The sequence below is a fragment of the Microtus ochrogaster genome, chromosome 8, assembly GCF_000317375.1.
Source record: "Microtus ochrogaster isolate Prairie Vole_2 chromosome 8, MicOch1.0, whole genome shotgun sequence".
Taxonomy (NCBI): domain Eukaryota; kingdom Metazoa; phylum Chordata; class Mammalia; order Rodentia; family Cricetidae; genus Microtus; species Microtus ochrogaster.
In genome coordinates this window covers 83,637,270-83,659,000 of record NC_022015.1, presented here as the reverse complement: position 1 = coordinate 83,659,000, position 21,731 = coordinate 83,637,270, and the positions used below count along the sequence as shown (strand labels likewise).

The 21,731-nt window shown below is 48.4% G+C and overlaps 2 protein-coding genes across 4 annotated transcripts in view; one reads left to right on the top strand and one right to left on the bottom strand.

Annotated features, from left to right (window-relative positions):
• The window catches only part of Nrap (nebulin related anchoring protein), a 69,527-nt gene extending 69,022 nt beyond the window's left edge, over positions 1 to 505 (top strand). For all 3 annotated transcript variants that reach the window (XM_005352514.2, XM_026781729.1, XM_005352513.2), the window contains one exon: positions 244 to 505. In XM_005352514.2, coding sequence (XP_005352571.1) covers positions 244 to 348 — 105 coding nt within the window. In that variant the 3' untranslated portion in view covers positions 349 to 505. The remainder of the gene's footprint in view (positions 1 to 243) is intronic.
• Habp2 (hyaluronan binding protein 2) overlaps positions 464 to 21,731 on the bottom strand; it is a 22,856-nt gene continuing 1,588 nt past the window's right edge. The window contains exons 2-12 of the mRNA XM_013348123.1: positions 13,884 to 13,991; positions 11,632 to 11,739; positions 10,785 to 10,901; positions 9,937 to 10,056; positions 9,303 to 9,474; positions 8,045 to 8,142; positions 6,793 to 7,048; positions 5,312 to 5,454; positions 4,419 to 4,553; positions 2,663 to 2,808; positions 464 to 1,117 (exon numbers count right to left, since the gene is read on the bottom strand). Coding sequence (XP_013203577.1) covers positions 953 to 1,117; positions 2,663 to 2,808; positions 4,419 to 4,553; positions 5,312 to 5,454; positions 6,793 to 7,048; positions 8,045 to 8,142; positions 9,303 to 9,474; positions 9,937 to 10,056; positions 10,785 to 10,901; positions 11,632 to 11,739; positions 13,884 to 13,991 — 1,568 coding nt within the window. The 3' untranslated portion in view covers positions 464 to 952. The remainder of the gene's footprint in view (positions 1,118 to 2,662; positions 2,809 to 4,418; positions 4,554 to 5,311; positions 5,455 to 6,792; positions 7,049 to 8,044; positions 8,143 to 9,302; positions 9,475 to 9,936; positions 10,057 to 10,784; positions 10,902 to 11,631; positions 11,740 to 13,883; positions 13,992 to 21,731) is intronic.

Here is a 21,731-nt window from a genome sequence, read left to right as displayed (position 1 = left end):
AACAGTCTGCGTTTTGAACCCCGCTTTGTTCAGAAAAGAGACACCACATCTAAATGAGACACAGGCTTTGCTTCTTTCTCATCTTTGCCTTGAGGGTCCTTTTTCTTGGGCAGGGTGGAAGAGAGGCAGGGTGGAAGAGAGGACAAAGAAGGGGAGGTGAACGCGTTGGATGTTGGCCCGGCATCTTAGCACGGCTTGTGGGAGCGTCATGTGCACTCAGGGGGCTGTGTGTGATTTCTGCAGGGGGGACCAGAGGAAGTGGGGCATGGAGATCATCAGAGCCGGGAGGTGAACCCAGATGCCTCGGAGATTCTGCATATTAACAGGAGGAAGACTCTGCTGATGTGAGCCAGCCGCCTCCGCCTGCGTCCTCGAGAGAGAAGCTGCCACTGAGGGTTGCATGCCAGAGGCATGCCCCTGTGGCTTCAGTCTGCACAAGTTGTTAAACAATGGCATCCTCTCCTCCTTCTCACATCTGCCTTTATTAAAACAACAACTCTGAAAGCAAACAATGGAGCTTGTGTTTGGGGGTTTCTCTCAGATGACTGGGTGAGACTGGCTAGTTCTATGCTGGACCTTGATGGTGTGGGCCAAGGTGAAAGAGTCCAGGTGACATCTGGTGGGGGCGGCGGGATTTCAGTAAGCTCATATTTGTGGTGTCAATACACAATACAGTCTCAGTGTATTCCACTTTTCTAGAAGGTGTATTTGTCAGAAGGGGAGCAAATGCAGGCATAGTTCTTGTTGGTTCCCAGGAGGAGGGGACAAGAGTGGGCCTCATGAAATGGTGCACATACCTGCCCAGAAAGGCCCAGGCTGGGCAGCAGTGTCTCTGTCCAGAGCCCTTCAGCTACCTGGTCTTCTGGAATCGAAAGGACATCTCTAGCTGCCCAGGAAGCCCCTTTTGTCTAGTGCTAAAGAAAAGGGGCTTTGAGGGTCCGAAGACAGCAGCTCAGAAGCCAGCCTCCTTTTGAATGGTGTTTTTGATCCAATTCAGAAATTTGGTGACTTGAGTGTAGACGCCTGGCTTCTTCCCGCATTCTTGGCCCCAGCTCACAATCCCATAGACGAAGTAAGTGCCATCCTTTTCACAGGTCAGAGGGCCCCCAGAGTCACCCTGAGGGGAGAAGCACAGGTCGGTCAGCCTTGACAACTAGATTCTGAGATGCCCCAAACTGCCTACAAGCGGGTGATGGAATGAAGCCTCTGGAAAGTGGTTCCAAAGCTCTTCCTGATGTCCTATGATGTATAGCTCCAACAGGAGGGAAGCTGATATTGAGTGTCCTATGATATATAACTCCAACAGGAAGGAAGCTGATACCAGCTTCAGTTGCCGAGTTTGGAAAAAGTTTGAAGCCCAGGGCTGCAGCCACAGTGCTGCGGGCAAGGAATGCTCCCTGACTTTCAGTTCTAATGGTTCCATTATCAGTGCCTAGGGCCTCCAACATCAAGCAGCCGACCAAGGTGGGCAATGGTGTGTTTGGACAGACCCACACGTAAGGAGGAGGGCAGGGACTCAGAGGCAGCCAGCGACCAGTGACCTTGCTTTTTCAGTGGTGAGCTATGGATAATCACAGAGGAACTTTGCTCCTGAGAGGAGCAGTGAAGATTCTGTGTGAAGTGCTTGGACCAGTATAGAGGTGGGCAGGAGAAAGTCAGCGAGGAAACCAGCTGGCTTCATCCCGGCACCTAACAACTTTTATCACAAGACTTTGCTGTTATAACCTAATCATGGTCATCTTATGGTCACATCGATCAAGGTCAGAAAGCGGCTCCAAACCTTTCAGTGATAGCCCTTGAGTTAGCTAGAGGACTGAGTAGCCCGTGGTCCCACTCATCTTCCAAGAGCTTAGGGAAAACCACACCTACTTGCTCTTTTCCATCTGGAGTTTGTGGCTTCCCATGCCCTGCCCCCCAGAGGAACAGAGGGTCATCATGAGCCTCAGACTCTGGGGACTCCAGTTTCCCAACCCAATGGCTCCAGATTCGCTAGTTATCCTGGGTCCCTTTGTAGGAAGGCTTCATTGTGGTGCAGGATCAGAACGTGGCCATGCTGGGTCTCTGAGGGCAGCTGGGCAGTGTGGAAGAATGAGCAGGAAGCCTAAACCAAGCTCATCCTTGGCACGTAGGAAGGTTGTATCTCATGGAACAGGATCCCCGAACTACACAGAATATGGGCTTTGATTTGGGGCTGGGACCTGAAGTCCCCTTAGCATAGAGTTGGTGGAATCCCCACCTTCTCTTTCTCTAGGAGCACCACCGAATCTCCATAGATCCCAGAACCTGGGGGTACGCCGTTATCAAGGTGGAACAAAGTAGTACAGGCTTTGGTGTTCCACACACCTGGGTTGTTCCAGTTCCGGTCTCACTGCTTAACACACTGCTGCTATTGGCCTTGATAATGTCCCCAAGCCTCTGTACTGTGTGATGGTGGCATCCCCTTCAGAGGATGTTGTGAGAGCTCAACCAGGCAATGCAGAAACATGCCACACTGCCAGCTCTCCTAGCTTGATGTAGGCTCAGACAGGTCTGCCCACCTGTCTTAACACGGAAGCTGCTGGCCCGTTGACCCCGGTTCCCACCCCAGAGCTATAGTAGGCCTCTTTTCTCAGCTTGATATTCAGAAAGCCCCTCCCTTCGAGGAACCCGTGGAGTCTCTGACCTGGCAGGTGTCTGATCCAGGCTTCTGGAGGTTCCCAGCACAGACCATACTGTCGTCTATTGTATTGTCATAGAGTCGGCGGGAGTTACACAAAGTGTTAGCGATCAGCTTGACTTTAGCATCCAGGAGCTGGCGGGACCCTTCTCCTGTGGGAAGAAAACAGTCACTACCATGCTACTATGAAGACTGCAGTGATACCCACTTCACTAGAAGTCACCTTAGTAAGAAGAAGCCACCAGCTCTCAGTTGGGGGAGAAAGGTATTTTTTATGGAGGATGGGAAGAAACAGCCCACCTTCCAACATCAGCATCCTGCATCCTCCTCACCCCAACCTCGTGCAGACTTTCAAAGCCATTCTGATCACAGCTGAACAAATGATTTGTTCTGTTCTTTATCTTCTCAACTAGATCATAAATTCTGGAAAATGTGCATGGTTTGTAATCATCTTTAATTTCCTGCATCTAGCAGAAGGCTAACACATAATACACAGTAGGTTCTGAAGAAATAGATGGATCAATGCAAGGGCAGTTTCATGGATGCATGGACAGATGGGGGCAGATGGACAGATAGATAGATTCATGCGTGCATAGAGCAGATGCATCCACATGAAGCTCCCTGACATATTAGGTTGTCTGCTTCCCAGAGAAGATACCCACTTTTCAAAGATAAGGCAATCTCTCAGAGCATCTTTGACTTTGAACATAGTCTAAGGACTATTTGTGGAAAACAAAGGCGTTCTAATCTGAGGCCCTACAGGACTCTCAACTAAGACATCCTCCGCTGAGCAGGCCCGTTAAGGAGAGCCGAAGAGGAAAAGCTTAGACAGACTACAACAAAGAGCTGCAGAAACTTTTTTGGTTGACCTTAAGTCCAATTAGGCAGAGATTTTCTTCCCCCGGAGCCTCTGGCAAATGCATACATGCATTCTATTTCCTTCTGCGGGACTCTAAGCCTACTCAAAGTGATTTTTGCTGTCCGTTATTAAGTACACTATTAGTAGGAGGTGACATATTTTGAGTATTTGGTAAAGACTTGAAAATACTCTCCTGAACTTCTTTGTATTCAAGATATAATTTTGGTGTGCATGATCCAAGCTCTGGGGGTAAAAATGACAACTGACAAAGTAAAACTGAGCTGCTTGAGAAACAAAACCAAGAATCTTGTGGAAGAATACCCAACACTGAAGAGCTGTTCAACGCCAGTAGCTTTAAACAGCATCATCTCTGCCCCTGAGCACCTACCACGTACCACAGTGCCCACACATGGTCTTTACCCAGCATCCTGCCCAGTACCATACGTGCCCATATATGCTGTGCACCCAGCATCCTACCAGGTACCACACATGTCCATACATGCTGTGCACCCAGCATCCTACCAGGTACCACACGTGCCCATATATGCTGTGCACCCAGCATCCTACCAGGTACCACACATGCCCAAATATGCTGTGCACCCAGCATCTTTGCAGTTTTCTTGGAGAAGGGAGAGATGTCTTCTCTGGTGTACAATGAGTGCTTGAGAAAGGTCACACATCTAGATCAGGAGGCCAGAGACCACTATGGCGATGAGAGGCTCACAGGGCAAGTTCCATGCAAATGGTTACATTCAACTAGAGTCTGAACAATGAGGCTGATGCATTCTTTGATGGAGCACTTTGAATTTGTTTCAAGAGCAAAGAGGGCAAATGACATCGGTCCTTTATTCTCTGGATGGTGTAGCTCTCCCGGGTGTGTGGAGGGTACATCACCAGACTCACCTGTTTCCGTTACTCCCCAGCCGGAGATGTGGCACTCAGTCCCAGAGGGAAAGGGGTCGTTGGGCAGACATATGGTCTTCACGTATTTGGATTCCAGAGCACAGTGACCATCCACTGGCTTTAACTTGAGCAAAGCTGAAAGATGAGGGAGGAGTAGGGAGAAGGAAGAGAGAGGAGGAAGGGAGGAGAGAGCAGTATTGGTTTCATTTTGCTTTGGAAGACGAGTTAGCTAGCCACACTGCCCCTCCCATGACTGAAAAACATTTTCATCCCTATTTCATGTTTTAAACATCCAGAGAGGGCTAGGAAAACACTGAAAGAATGTCAACAGTTAGAAAAGCTAATAGGATTCAAAATCATTCCTAATTCATTTTTCAGAAGCAGGCTGTACGGAAGGGGGCTACCCATAAAGGAGGGAGAGTGGGAAAGAGAGAGCCTCATAGTGTGTGTAGGGGCGAGGGCACAGCACTGAGCATCCAACAGCCCCAAACTGACTGCCTCTGCACGCGCACACCTACCAGGTGCCATACATGTGTGCATATGCATCGTGTCACAACACAGAGTCATCTGAAAGCTGGGATAGCACCCCCATTTACAGAACAAAAAAGAAGGTTCAGGCAGATGACCTGAATCCTAGCCAATAAGAGAGCTGGGATCCAAAGCTGTGTGCTGTTTTCACATTACAACATTTTCTACACCTCTAGCCTTCAATTGAAAAGTTTTACCATTATCAACAATGCTATCATACACTCCCTAGACATAAAAGGCTGGGAAATAAATGATACAGCTTATGGGATTCTCTAAGGGATAAGAAGGATCATGGGAGCTTTCTGTAACCAAACCCCAGATTCCTACCAGTGGAGAAGCCCACAGGAGACCCAGGGAATACTTGCCGATGTCATTGTGGGGAATATCATCTTTTTCGTTGTACCGGCTGTACTTCAGTATCTTTTCCACCCTAAAGGTCTGCTCATGAGATTCTGTCTTCTTCAGGTCCTGGTCCCCTAGCACGACTTTTAGATGCCTGGTGCTTATGCTACGGAGTAAAATAAGATGGTAGGAAAATTGCCCCGGGTTGTCGGAGGCAGAGCTCCACTCCTAGGAAGTTATGTGACCTTGGTGAAGCCCTGACCTTCAGCATCCTTGTCTGCAGTCCTTTACCTCCTGGCAAAACTCTGCTTGGGTACAAATAAGACAACACAAGGGAACTTCTCCATTAGTGGACGGATAGTCCAGATAAACACTTGCGGAATATCCCTTTACCTTGTGTGAATAGATGTCACTGTGATTGATTTAATAATAATAATAAAAAGCTAAACGGCCAGTAGCTAGGCAGGATTTTCGGGGCAGAGAGAATGATGGGAGGAAGAAGGGCGGAGTCAGAGGAGTTGCCAGCCAGACATGGAAGAAGCAGTCTGGAAAATACACAGATGGGTAACTAATCTTCGGGGCAGCACACGGATGAATGAAAATGGGTTAATTTATGTTATAAGGGCTAGCTAAAAACAAGTCTTATCTATTGGCCAAGCCTTCATAATAAGAATCACTATGGAGAAACTCTAGCTACACACACACACACACACACACACACACACACACACACACACACACACACACACTTAATCTCACTTTTCCTGGGAGACCTCCCTTCTCTCTCTGGGCTTGACTAAAAGCTGTGGAAGCCTTGATTAAATCTGCTGCAATCATGGGCGGGCACTAGTGTGTATATGCATGACTTCTCTCGGGGAGCACGCTAGACCCCAAGAGGACATAGACTAGAAGATATGCAGGCTGCTTCTCAAGGCAGGGTTCGTGAGACCAGGGCTGATCATGGACTTAGGGAATCTGGAACAGGTGATAGTATCTCAGCTCCTGGAAGTCACCAGGAGTATAGATGAGGATGCATGACCAGAAGGGTCATTGAAAATGGGCTTTTTTTTTTGCCTTATTCAGGTGGACTATAGAGGCTCAGGAAGCAGACAGACCTGTGTCCAATTCCACTCATTGACCTTCTTTTCCTGAGACTTTAGACATTCAACTTTCCTAAGCCCCATGTCCCCTTCACAAAAGGGGAATGCCAATGTCTTTTCTTCCATGGACACTTACCAAATACTTCCTTCATGGAAAGGTCTCTGTGCTGAGGGCCCCAGGGACATCTCGATTAAGCTCTCTTGGTAGCTAGCTATGTATGGTCAAGTACGCGGAGCAGCTGTGGCAGCCATGGTTGTTATAGCTCCACTCAGGGAAGGCTCTGTACTTCTCCCTCTGACGCATTTACCCTCACTCATGCCAACACTTCCAAGACACCACTTACTGAGAAGAGAGCTAGCTTGCACCCCAGTCATGCCCCTCCTCCTTCCTAGTGGGTACCTACTCAGTGCAGTGGGCTGCAGTGAGCACCCAGCAGGGGTGAATCAGGGAACCCCCACAGAAGTGGCCTTGGGGCATGGAGGTGGTCAGCGGCAGTGAGGTCTGCAGGGACACCTGCCACGGGTGCTTGCCCGCTGTGCTCTTAAAGCCCCCATAGATACGCTTGACAACGCGCTCAGCTGTCTCCGTCTTCCCGCAGGAGTTGAATCCTGGCACCTCCATCACAGGCTCCTGAAGGCTTGCATCTGGGTTAGGAGTAACTATGGGGTAGATAAAGATAAATGATCAAGCCAGCCTCCTCTGTTCCTTCAGAGGTCAGAGCTGGAGTTATGACTCTCACTACAAGCTGACCAAGCATCCAGAGCCAAGAGACTAAACGCCTTCAGTATCTTGTTTGGTGAGTGACTGAGGTTTGTTGGATAACTTAGTTAATATGAAGCAAATTCATAGCACTCATGATAAAGATGTTGCTTTTATTTTCATATTTTGAAGTTCACGACTCCTAGGATCTACAAACCTATACACTAAATAAACAAATCCCTCATGCAGCATGCATAATATGTCATCCCTAATGCATTATGATGTTATGAGGCTTTATTTTTTTTTTAGTAGAATAGGGGAATAAGAGGTTTACCCATAAAGCTGTGGTAAGGGTTATGAGTCTGTGACCTTGTTCTGTCCCTGGAGGTTGCTCAGATGGAGATATAACACCTGAGTCAAGAGATCTAGAGGACTTCTCAGAGGAAGAGGGGCTTGGGTGAGGTCTCAAAGAATGGTTAGAAACAGACAGAAGCAGAAATGACGTGGAGTATTGCAGACAATACCCACAGAACAATGTCACTGTGCAAATCGGGGAGAGAATCCCATAGGTCAGATAGACTGGGGCATGTTCTTTCAGATGTGGGTGCAGAGGTGGGCCAGCGAGGACTGTTGGGAAGAATACAAAGCTGGACCTCAGACCAATGTCATCCCGAGAGGCCATGAGGACCCAAGCGCTGATGGCTATTGTACGCCCTGACACACAGTAAGTGGTCAATAGTACATGTTGTCAAGGACACTGGCCGGGGGTTGGGAAAGGAAGTTTTAGAGCTAACCTGAGATGATAGAGGTGTCTAGGCTAGCTCATCATCCTGAGGGCTATAGAGGAGTGGGCAGAGTTTGTAAAGCCAGGGTCACGGGATATGTAGAGTAGGCGTGGTCAAGTGCAGGAAATGGCACCTCTTCTCCCCAGGTCCCTCTGAGAGCCACAGACTTACCTGGGGTGGGACAGACTGTGACGTCACAGTATTCCCATTTCACCCTTTCACTGTTAACCTTAACAAAGCACCAGGGCTTGTGGTCTCCATCCGGGTTTCTAAAACACAAAATCAAAGTGACTGACCATCCAAGCTTGGAAGCCTAGACATGATGGAAGCACCCCGGATCAGAGGACGCCAATCTCCACACTGCCAAGCTATCATTCTTCATGTGAATCCTCCAATAGGTTAGCAAACCTTGGCATACAAGTGTGGTCACAGAATTTTGGCAAACTCCTAACTTCCAGACAAGTATCCCAAGGACCAGGATACAGCCAAGTATCCAAACTTTGGCTGGACCACGGGACACCCACAACCTTTCGTGGGAGAAGTGAGATTCCTATTGACCATCTCTACTCCACGTGTTTAGAAAAGGATTGCAGACCGAGAGGCAGGACGAGAGCTGGAATCCTGACCCAACTTCTGAGTCCCAGGCATGAGAATCCTTTTAGCAGCGGTCACAAGGTTTCCCCATGAAGATTACACCCAAGAAGGCGGCTCTCAGGGGGGCACGAGGAGAATAGAAGAAGAAGTTGTGTACAAGGAAGAGACTCTTGTTTTGGAGTCAGTTCAAGACAAACAAAATATCCTCACTTTCCATAGGCAAGTCACCTAAGTCATTGAGCTTGGCAGAACAAAAAACAGAATAGGGAGATGAGCAGTGTGACTCAGAGACAGAAGACTGGAAAAGTCCATCCCCAGGAAGGGTCATCACGCCATCCTTACTAAAGAGCACATGGCCATCTGTGGCGGGAATTATAATGGTCCCCAGACTCCGTTTGCTCCTCAGCCTTCCTCTTGACATTATGTGACCCATGTGACTACCTCTGCCACAAAATTCACATGGGCAATTATATGTCACTTCTTAGCTTTTGGTTGACATTTTTTAAAGCCTTGTTTTTCTCTTTTTACCCTTCCTGGGTATTTGTAAAACTCTGCGGAGTTAAATTCCCCCACAGCCACAAAAACACACATGTGTAGCAATAGTAATAAGTGAACTTTGATGTATGTGAGCCCCTGAGACTCCCTGGGGAGCCTGCCTGCCCTCCCTCCCTCCCTCCCTCCCTCCCTCCCTTTCTCCCTTCCTTTCTGTAGCTGTAACATCAGTGTAACCATACCTATCCCGAGTAGGATAATCTCTTCAGAAAAACTGCTGACTTGCAATCTGTTTCAAAATCAAGCAAGCAAAATAGGACCTAGGGGAGACAGCAATCTGTACCTGCAAAAGTTGTGATCTGCAATCCCGTGGGTCTCAGCTTCCTCCATAAACATGTTGTAATTCTCCTGCAAGAGGAGGTGGGAATTCCAGTAAAGGCATGGGCTCTGGTTGACTGTCCTACTCACTTTGCCTCGGTAAGAGTAGCCATCACCGACATAACAGTCGTCCGGACCTCGGAGAGAGCAGGCCGCTTATGAGAACTGCCAGTCATGGACACATTGCCCTCAATAATGGTTGGCAGGGGGATACGAACTAGGTCATGGGGCTGGGCCTAACTGTGTATTGTCTTTAGGTTTTATCACAAAGCTCCAGAATGTTCCACACTCAACCTGAATTAAAAATGTGAACTACCCCGTTGAGGAGGTAGGTATTTACAAAATGACTAGGTTGGGGGGGGGGGTAGAAAAGGCCCTGATGCGGTCAGGGCAGAAGGTTGATTTGCCTGCACTGCACCCCTGAGCTTCACCTTCTAGGCAGAAAGGTGAACAAGCTCAGTGCTCCGAGGTTGGAGGAGTAAGGAGGGGTAGAGCTTGGGGAACTCGAACCGTGTGTTTATGAGACACTTGAAGAGAAAAGGCCTCCAGAGGTCTCATTTCTCCCAGAGTTTTGATGATGTGGTAGTGGAGATCCATACCTATTTCACAGAATCTCCCCCTGTACTGGTCTGGACAGGCACAGCTAAACCTGGACCTCCGTCTGTGACGGGAGCAGACACCACCGTTCTGGCAGGGATTTGGTCTGCATGCCGGAAGAACTGTGAAGACAGGAAGTGGGGCCCAGAGGACACATTAGGAGAAGGTACAGTACCCTATGATGGTGGTAGTTTTCTGGGGTCATCCTCTCTAAAATGATAGGACACCACAGGGCATAGACAGATCATTGACACATTAGCAAACGCCAATGAAGTCGTGTGGATGGTGGCCACACTAAAGAGAAAAACAAAATCAATAAACAACCCCATCCCCTCAAATAAAAAGTTGTATACACTGGTCACCAAGTAAGGACTAGCCAAAAGTATAGACTGATGTAGAAGTTTTCAAATAGTCTGAGCTAGGTAGAAAGTTGTCTGTGGACCTTGAGAGCTGTGTGACCACGGACAAGTTAACTTCTCGAGTTACGGGTTCTTCACCTACCAATTTCTTCCTTGCATTGAGGAGTAAATCCCTTGGGATGGTGCCCTACCAGCAGCAGAGACTCACTGTTACTCACACACACAGCCCATCTCAGGAATAGATCAGAGCCAGGTTCCTGGAGGAACCAACTTCCAAGGTGACTGTGTGTGTGTGTACAGATATTAGTTAATTCTCCCTGAGTTCTCCAAGGAAGGTTACATGTTTTAAAATCATAATTAAGAGGACTGTCTTGAGCATCACAAAACCCAGCTCCACTTCCACCCACTTCCACACAGTAAGATGCAGTCACCATGGGCACACGCTAGAGCAAAGAAAGCAATCTGCAGGGAAGAGAGCCTCTGCCACCTACCCTGGGAGCAGTCTGGCCCTGTGTAGGGGTGTTTGCAGGCACAGCGGTAGTACGGAGGCTTCTGGGTAATGAGGCATTCACCATGGACACACGGGTTGTCCTCGCACTTGTTCCGGGCTGAACAAGATACACAGAAAAGAAGAGAATGAGGGTAGGGCATCAGGCGGTGCACGTTTGACCTAGCGGGGCACATGCTTACCCCAGTTTTGGAGGTGGGAGCAGCAGACTGTGTCTGTGGCTTTTTCCACAGTCTTAAGTGCCAGGCTGTTCAAGGATAAGGTTTCTCTCTTAGCCTAAACAAGGTTTCTTTCTGTGTCGTTATTCTCAGTGATGCACAGCCCTACAAAGGGTTCTATATGCAGATGCCGGCAGGGTATTGGATGGAAGAAACTAGGGCAGGAGTCAAGGCCCTTGGACTCTCTGATTTTTCTCTTACATTCTAACCTGTGTGGCCAGTGGCAGGTCTATGCCTTCTGCCTACCCTCTTTCACGCTGGCCCTATGTGCCCTGAGACCTTCCTGTCATACCATTTGAGGATGCTATTTCTCTGCTGTGGTTTGTCTAAAAGCAAATTTCTCAGTTTGGGCCATATTTGGGGTAGATGCCGTCTCTTGCCCTCTCTTAGCCTCCGTTTCTCTACAGAATGGACCCTTAAGACACAGTATGGCGGCAGGAAACACACAGATGCCACCTGTGCTCACACAGAGGCCTGGCATCACCATGCCTGATCAAAGAAATGCGACTATAACCTTTGTCCCAGGATCATCCAGTGCTTTCCCAGTGCCTTTAGACGGAGGCTGAAGGGCTTCACGTTTAACCCAGAGGGGACAGAGAGAAAGGGGCTCACCGTTCTGACACCGACTTCCTGAGAAGGGGGCTGGGCAGCTACAATGGAAGGTGTCCCCTCTGATGATACAGTTCCCACCGTGTTCACAGGGGTTGGACTGGCATGGATCTAAGACACAAAGGCAGAAGTCAAGGTCAGAGAGGGGGGAATCCAAAGAGAAGCCCCACTTCTCACCTAATGTCGGCCTCCGGCCCCAAACGAGAGATTAACAATAGAACTGTTGCTTGGACAAAGGGAAAAACATGTATCATCCTCCAAGATCAAGGGCAGCTGCAGTCCCATGCCCGGGGAGTAAGAGGGGAGGCAGGCAGACAGAGTTGTGACTGTCTCCCTCGGCCCCGCTTTGGACCAGGCTTTCTCACTGAGAAAGTCCCCTTCCTCTCGAGTGTTTTTCTCCTCCCACCTAGCTGGGAGTACATTGGGGTCTGTCTCTGAAGCCAAAGGCATTTCACAAGCCCGAAGACCTCCCCTACTCACAGTGCCCGGGGTGGAGGTCAGGCAGAAGTGTGCAAAGCTAACCCACCCCTCACGAAACACAGGCTCTCTGAACATCAGGAGAAAGGAGCAAAGGCAAGGGGGTGACAGAGAATCGACGCACAGAGGAAGTGACCCAGTGGCCTTCATCTTTCTTCAACTCCTTGTTCAGTTAGATTTTGTCATATTTCATCTGTGCCTTTGGCTTTTTCATGGTTGTCTGAATGGATCCTCCCTTGGGGAATTCTTTGTCCTTCGCTCTACTCATTGTTCTTTGGTTCAGGAAGTAGGAGCCCAGGGCCTGGCTCCTGTTTTGATGGTCTCTTCTGATGTTCTCCTGGTGCCCTGTATCTTGGCCCTGCCTTCCAGGCCACTTTGCAGTAACACAGCTTTTATGCCAGCTGCTAAGGGCTTTCCATGTGTTCTCTTGACTCAGTCATGTGGTTTTGCCTGAACCCAGTTTCTTATTTTCCTTTTTGTCCGATTGGTCAGTCTAAGGAGCCATAAACCCACAGCACATATGTGAAAACACAGACATACACACAACCATCTGACATATACACACTCACTAACAAACACACAAACCACATTCACACACACATATATATATACACACAAAATAAACATACACAGCTATACTCATATGCACACAAACACATACAACCACACTCACACACACACAACCACATTCAAATATATACATACACACAACCACACTCATATATACATATACATACAAACAACTACACTCATATGTACACACACAACCACATTCACATATATACACATACAACCACACACAAACACAATCACATACAAGCACATAATCACACACACACACACAACCAGTCATAAACACATATATACAACCACCTTCACTCACACATACAAACATAACAAACACATACACACAAACATTTATACACACACACACGCACTAACAGATGTAAAAAGATTCTGAATAAAAAGCTGGGCATGGTAGCAAATACTTATAACCCCAGCACCCGGGAGGCAGAAGCAGGAAGAACTTTGAGGTTCACTGATCAGTTGGTATAGTGGGGATCATAGGTCAGCTGGCAAGGTGGGGCTAAGGCCAGTAAGAGGCCCTGACTCAAAAACCAAGGTGCATCAATGATTCCTGAGGAAGAACATCAGAGATTGCCTGCTAGAAATTATATGCACACATGTACAAGAACATGCATGTACAGATATACACCCCTCTAATATACACACAGATTTACACCACACACACACACACACACACACACACACACACACATACACACATACACACACATACACACACAGACAAGCACAGAGACTATAAATAGCAAAAAGAGGAAGAAAAAGGGCAAAGACAGAAAAGCAAGGGAAGCCCCAAAGCTGTAGTTGTCAATGTTGCAATCCAAATGCTCAAAGATCATTTAGATTCTGCTGCACAGTTAGGACTAAGCTTGAGGTCAAAGACACAGAACTGACTTTGGACTTGACGTCTCTCAGTGTCAGGGGAGCTGGATGAAGAGGCACTGCCTTACTGCGTGACTTTGGCCGAGTCCCTTCCTCTCTTTGCTTCCCTTACTCTGCCTGTTGCTCGAGGGTAGATGCCTCTCAGCACCTACCCTGTCCTCGTAGTATAGGACTCAATGGGAGGAATCCACCCTAGAGAGGTCTTCAATACCATCTTACTATGCAGCCAGAGAGAGGGCAGAGAAAGGCCCTTGCATATGGTCACACATAAGTTCCTTCAGTCACGGTCTCCCTCTCCAGCTGGCACCCACCATCGTCTGCATAGTACCAATCGGGGTTCTCAGGGGAGGTCGGCACGACTCTGGGGCCTTCATCTGGGCTGGAATGCTCGTAGCTGTAATCGTCTTCTGGCTTCCAATCTGCAGGGCAGGGAAGGGCAGAAGACAGTTTAGTCATTAGGCTTCCCAGAGAGCTACATTCCCTTAAGAAGGAATTACATGTCTTTTGAGCTCTCCCCAGGGATGCAGGAAGACACGAAGGTCAGGTTGGGGATGTCTAACTTGAGCCATGTTCTGGTCCAGCAGTGCAATGCTGGTCTTTGGAATGGCAGTACCTGACTAGAAATGGAGGAGGAGACCAAGTGCCAACTTTCTACCAACTGTGCCCTCGGGTACACCTGCTGTATGCTCTGGGTGTCTCCGCTGTGAACACAGCAGGGAGCATCCTGTAGGCTTCAGGTCTTCACAGTTCTACACAGGGTCTACCAGGGCTAGAGCGCATGGTGCCATCACAGTGCCTAACTGGTAGCTTTGTGAATAGTGTTTCTCCATGAGACTTCACTAAGCCATCTTGGCTCAATGTAGTCCAAGACACTTGTCACTTTCCTCTTTGGGCAAGCATCTCTCGCTCAATCCACAGAGCATTTAGCAACTAATCTTACTGTTAACCTTTCATGGGGCCCTGTGCTAAACATTTACAGGTACCATCTCATTTATTCTCATAAAAATCTGGGAGGTTGGGCCAGGGATGTCGCTCAGTCAGTAGAGCGTTTGTGTTGTAAGCAGGAAACCCTAGACTTGACCCCAGTTCTCTATGAAGTGGGATGGTGGTACACACCTGTAATCCCAGCTCTTACTTTCTTTCAATGTGCTGTGAAAAAAAAATAACTGAAACCCAACAAAATCAGCTTATGGAAGGGGGTTTTATTCTGGCTCATGGTTTAGGATTCACTTCACCATGGGTGGGCAAGTCACGGCAGCAGGAGCCTGAAGCACTGGTCTCATTGGATCCGCAATCAGAAGAACAGAGGGGTGAATGAAGCTAGCACTTGGCCCACTTTCTCCAATTTAGACAGTCTAGGTCTAAAGCCAGGACATGGTGTCACTTCAATGAGCCCTGTCAACATACTCCCTCGTGAGCTTTCCTAGATGAAAAATAATAGCACACAGGTGTGCCTGCAGGCTTATCTCCTGGACAAGTTCAGAAGTTGCCATGTCGACAGTCAACAGTCAAAACTATCACACCAGAATCAGAGGTTCAAGCCATCGTTGGCTGTAGAAAGAGTTGGAGGCCAGGCTGGAACAGACCCTCTCTCAAAAACAGAACAAAAAAAACCTGGGAAGTGAATGTTGGCTGTGTTTTAAGTTGTGGAAACTAAGGCCCAGAGAGAATAAGCAATGTGTCACCTAGCTAATTCACAGCTAGATTTAAACTAAAGTTTGTCTCTGTACAACCGCCATGTCTTTCTAGCTCAATGATGGTGCTCAGTTGCTTTAATTAGCTCCTTCCATTGCTTTGCACGCACACACACACACATACACACACACACACACACACACACACACAACCATCCCCACTGAATGTCCAACTGGCTACTTAACAGCCACCCAAGTACAACCCTCAGCTTGTTCCTGGACCTTGGTTACTGATGGAGACAGAACGCGATGGTGCCGGCAAATGGAGAGTTCATTTAGATAGGACTGGGACAAGCAGATGTGCGCATGTCTGAGCTGGAGTCTCGGAAGATGCCGGAGGATTTGTGGCTGGGGCAGAGAAGTTTGGAGTTGGGAGAAAGTTGGGTTCATTTTGACCTTTTCTGTTGATGAGAGGATGGCAAGTTGGCAGAGGAAGCTGCGGGGAGCTCTCCAGAGAGATGTGTGGTAACGAGGCAGAAGGGAAGGCAGACACCTGACTTGAAAGGCAAACCCAACAGAGGCAGTGATGGCGTGGAGGACCGCTCCCTATCCAGCTGACTGCCGAGCACACTGTCTCAGGCATCTCCCCATCACTCTGTTACAGTCCTTACATCTATGGCTTCTAAAAAATTGACTTTTGCACAATGGCTGTTTTATATTTCCCATTAAAATGGAATTATCTTTCTATTTCTTTTTTGGATGCACCAACTCTGGCTCCTTGGCAAAGTTTCACCTCATTTATCGCGGTGTCAAGTCAAGACTCTCTTTGCTTGCTCATTATTTTTCCCTGGCTGCTTTCCCCAGGATGAAAATGCTCCCAGAAGAGGCCACCTCTCCAGAGATGAGGATCCAGGCTAAAGATAACACCACTGTCTTCCTGGAGCCATAAGGCTTCCTTCCATAAATATGATAAAGCAGAGAAAGGGGGAGAGATGCAGAGGGGAAAATGGTTTTTCAAGTTGGCCATGAAAGATTTCAGACTGATATTTGAAGGAGACAGAAGGTTGATTGCAATGTCGATTTATCTTGGTTTTCACTGGAGGACTTACTTTTGTTTTGCTCACATGTGTTTATAGATGAGAGTCTTTTGTAGAGCTCCCACCTATGTGTGCAAAACATAGAGACAGAAACCAATATCCTAGGGCTGGGGGCTGGGGATGGAGATTCCTGGAGCTCACTAGCCAGCTACTCTTGCTGAACTGGTGAGGTTTATGTCCAATGAGACTCTACTACAAAGAATAACAAAAAGATGGAGAGTGATAGAGGAAGCTGCCCACCTTAACCCCAGTCCTCTACATGAATACACACACACACACAAACACACACACACACACAATTGCATGAAACACACAAATATGTGCACACGCACTTTGCATCCATACACATGGGTGTGTGCACACAAATGCATACACACACAACCCACACATATAAAATCAAAGAAACACACAAATCTGTGCACATTCACTTACCAATCATACACACATTTAAAAATCACATGAAAGAGAGGAGATGCTTACACATATGGAATACTGTGACATTTTGAGGGGCGGGGGTGGGCAAAGCACCTGGTGTAGGATTTGGACTTCAGTCAAGTCCTATGTGCAAAGTCTGCTCATTTGTCGGTGAGCAAAAGAAGAGTGGAAACACACCAGTTCTGGATCAGAGTCCTCAGAGCAAGACAGGAAGTCCCTCCAGGTTGTGAGGGTCCCAGGTCCCAGACTGAAGTGGACTGAGCAAAGGCTTACTGGCTCTGGATCACCATAGAAGAAGAAGCCATTCAGCTGGGGGGGGTGGCGGGCTGCACAGGCATGTCGCCAAGGCCTTTCCACTTGGGTGGACTCCCACCCCTTCTGCACTGTTGGCACTCCGTCCTACGGCGCGTGTGAACAGGTTAAAGCAAACCAACAATGGATGAAGTGTTCAACACAAGTGGAAGGCCCTGGGGACATGGAGAGTTATAAAGAGAGACCAACAAGAGTAGGGTGTGGCCCCATCCTAGAGGAATCTGCAGTCTGAGGAGCCTCGAGGAAGGAAGCAAAATGAGCAGACTGAAGGATGTCATAGAGCAGAAGTTGGGTGTGGCCACGGGGAACCCTGGTGTCTTCACCTTCAGTGTTGGGTATGGACTTGGGTTGAGCCCCTCTGATGACAAGCAGGTCCCCAGTGCATCTCCACCCTCCATGCATCTTTACTCTCTGACAGCAGGACTGCACTTCCCATCATTTCCCTCCCCTTGGTCCAGGCTGATTCTGGGACTTGCTTTAGCACTTATGATTGAAACAATGAGTCTGCTCTAAGGCTGACCCCAAGAAACCTTGTGGTTGTTCTCCCCCGCTTCTTCCTCCTCTCCCCTTCCTTCTTCTTTCCCCTGCTCCTTCTGCCCACTTTCCTGGACCCTCCTGACCCCTTAGTCTGGCCTACGTTATCATACAAGTCAGCAGCATGACAAGATGAAGCCTCAGAAATGAAAAAGCCAGCCAATAGCAAAACAAGATGCCAAACCAACCTCTCATTGGCTGAAGATGCAAGGGAATCCAGCTCAGATCAGCAAAACCTGGTCTAGACCAGAACTGCCCAGAAGAACCCAGGTGAAACTGCTGACCCAAGGAGCTAATGTCTAACTACATGGTTACTGACTGACATCTCCAAGTCTGAGGTCTTCTGTCATGCAATAATAGTAACAGCACTCACATAGAGCTTGACTGATACTGGGTTGCTCGAGGGACTGGGGGTTAAGATAAAGGGCATTCCTCACTGACCTGTTGGCTGCGGGTTATGGCTGTCCTTGCTCGAACCTCTTTGTTTCTCTTTGGGGCTTAACTCATATTTTGGATTTGTTTCCCTGAGTCTTAAAAACGAAGCCACTTCTGTTCTTCTGCCTTCCCCGAGCAACCAGCACAGAGCCCTCTGCAAAAGATATTCCCTGTGACCAAGCCTCCCTGCTTCTGATTGGCTCAGCTTGAAGCAGTGTGAATGGGGACCTTAGGAAGAAAAGGGGGTGATGTTTGCGCTTTTTAAGACCTCCTGATGATTCTCTACAAGTCTATAAAGTTGTCCAACTGCTTTCTTGGTAGAAAGGGATGTGAAATCTGGTCCCATTCTGGTGGACTGGATAAACTGCTTTGGAGAAGTAGCTGTAAGGGGCCTTCCTTCAAGGGATGGAAACCTGAATTCAATCCCCAGAGTCCACATTTTAAAAAGCAAGGGTGTGGGGGTACACAAATTTGTAATCCTAGTGCCGAGGAGACAGACAGCATGATTGCTGGGACCCACTGATCAGCCAGGCTAACCTACTATTGAGTTCTGGACCCATGAGAGCCCCATCTCAGAATCCTCAGAAAATCGTGGGTTGTTGGGAGCAGCCAGACCCCAGATTCTGAACTTCTTGTAGTCCCCTGATCTGAGTGCCTACAGCTGCTCTGAGCACGAGACCTTCAGGAGTTCCTGATGGCAGGAGAGTGGTTTCTGGTGGGTTTGGCTGGGGCGTGGCTATCTCTATATAATCTGCCCCTGAACACAATAAAAGGGGGCATTCTTGGGGAATTCAAGGATGACCCGTGTCGCTGTCTCTATGTCTGTACGTGTCTGTGTATTTTAACCTCCAGCTCCCTTGCCCAAAGCTCGCTAACTGCGTGCCAGCCCACAGAGCGCAGACACAGGGGCGCGGTGCGAGGCAGTGGGTCAGGTAGCCTGCCATGAATGTGAATATGAGACTGTGCATCAAGCAAAGTGTAAGGTGAGGCTGTCCTCTGACCTCCAGCACAACAGCATATACGTACATGCACACATACACACGTGAACATGCATGTATGCTTATATTCAGATACACATCTGATGTGGGAAGGTCATTTGTCTATCTGTTGCTTTCATTGGTTAATTAATAAAGAAACTGCTTGGCCGGATAGGTCAGAGCATAGGTGGGTGGAGTAGACAGAATAGAACTCTGGGAAGAAGGGAAGTGAGAGCAGACTGCGATAGAGCCAGCCGCCAGGTCAGACATGCTGAATCCTTCCCCGTAAGCCACCACCTCGTGGTGCTACACAGATTATTAGAAATGGGTTAATCAAGATGTGAGAATTAGCCAAGAAGAGGCTAGATATAATGGACAAGGCAGTGTTTAAAAGAATACAGTTTGTGTGTTGTTATTATGGGTGTAAAGCTAGCCGTGTGGGAGTCAGGCGGGATGAAAAGCAGGCCTGCCCGCAGCTCTCACTACACACACGTGCACACACACAAAAGTGCGAGAGAGCGAGTCTATCTCACAAACAAAAGCTATGCCCGAGGTTGCCTTTTGGAGCCCATAAACATGCATGCACACACACAAAGACTGCCAAGGGTTCGAATTCAGGTTACTTGAGACCTCTTCTGAACTACTGGAAAAGGGAGAACCTTGGGGAGAAAGGGCAACTCTGAGGCTTTTATATTAGATGTAAAAGGAAATCCTACGGCCTTGCCACTTTATCAGAATCTAGCTGGAGATAACTTTGAAGAGAGTTGGGGGTATCCTGAATTGACACTAATGATTTCATTGGCAGGTTATTACATATTAAATATTTTCTATGTGTCAGTACTCTATGCAATTATACACGAACAAAAATTTACTTAACTGTCAACCTCTATGGTGAGGGTAATCCTCATTCCTCATCTACAGATCAAAACACCCAGACAGCAGGGCATCCGCACCCAGGTGTGCCTAACTCCAAGTCCTACGTGTCTTTTCATGAGCCTGGCATCTCTGTGGCTCAGGTTAGAAAGTCTTTGACCTTTTGGCTTCCAGGAAGGAGTCTGCACCAGGAAATCCTCAGCTAGTACATGACCCGCCAGCCCTCTCCGGGATTCCTGTGGTCAGTGGTGAGGGCTTCTTGGAAAGAGCTCACAGTTAGTGCCATGGGAATTTCACAGCTGCTCCGCTAGAGGAGCTTGCCAGATGTGCGGATTGGAATGAAAACCCCTGGAATGCCATCCCAGTTGGCTCCATCCATCACTGTGCCACAGCTGGCTCCTCTGAGGGCCTTCCCCAAACCCCAGCCCTGTCGGCCTGCATGTGACGTTTCCGGCCCTGCTGGCAGGCGAGTACAGCCGAGAGCCTTGCTGGCAGACGGCAGGACAGCTGATGGATGGGCACAGCCTGTGTGCTGGGCAGAGCCAAGGCAGCTTTGAAGATGCATTTCCGCAGGCCTACCGGCTGTGTGTCACCTGCTTTAGGGAGATGGGCAGAGCTTGGGCTTTTGATGACCACCTCCTCTCCCACCCACTGGGGACTGGGGACCAGGCACCTTCTGCTCTGTCAAGGCCCTTGCCATGTCCTGGCACCGGTAAGACCAACCAAGGAGGCAGCTTGCCTGAGGGCATGAGCGGGTGTCTCTTCATCATGCTGTTGTCTGAAGGGAGCAGGGAGCTGATGAATTTCATCAAAGAACAGCCCCGTGCGCCAGGGGAGCAGATGAGGTTATGCTTGAAATCTGTCTCACTCCACAGCCAGAGGCCAACAGAGCACCTGGAGTTAGAGTCTAGGACCCAGAGCCGGTGGCTTCCTCTTCCCTCATCAAACTCTCAGAAATTATCTGTAGGGTCCTTGTAGAGATTAGGGTCTTAGCATACTGCACCCCACACTGTCCACTCCTGTCTGAGTTGTTTGCTAACTTGAGTCTTTGCCTTAAATGCCTCTGATGTTGGGGAGTTCGTTGGCCCCCCAAAACCCATCAGCTCGATTATTCTAATATTAGGAGATTCTTCCTGTCTGTAGGTCAACTCGGACACTATGCTTTGTGATCTATTCAACTAAAGCCTTATACGAACACACACAATGAATGAATCCACTCTTTTCTTTGCCTACAGGGTCATTACAGTTATTCAAGTGGTTCATTGTCTAATTCCTAGGTATCATAAACTCCCTGTAGACATAGTGTACGATGTTCTAGAAGATGGTAGTAAAGTGCCTTGTGGTAAAGATGACTCTTGATTTTCCCCCCGTTTCTGTGTGTGAGCATACGCCTGTGGATGGAGGAGAGAGGTGGATATAAAGAATCATCCTCCGTTGCTCTTCCCCTTTGCTCATTGAAGCAGGGTCTCTGAATCAAACCCAGAGCTCACTGATATGGCTAGCCTCATTAACCAGCTTACTCCAGGGTTCCCCTGTCTCCATCGTCCAAGGTGAAAATTACAGGATGGCTGCCACCATAGCCATCTAGCATATGCATGGGTTCTGGATTCATCTCTCATGCTAAAGCCAGCATTTTATCCACTGAGCTATCTCCCTGGCCCATAAAGACCCTGCTTAATCCCCGCAGGTCAACTATGGACCACAAGTGGAACTGCTTTTCAGACACCTGAAATTGGGGTCCCTGGACTCCTCTATGTTCTGTCTCTCTCTCTATTCACCCCATAGCACCCACAGTCCTGTCTTTCTCTATTCACCCCATAGCACCCACAGTACTGTCTTTCTCTATTCACCCCATAGCACCC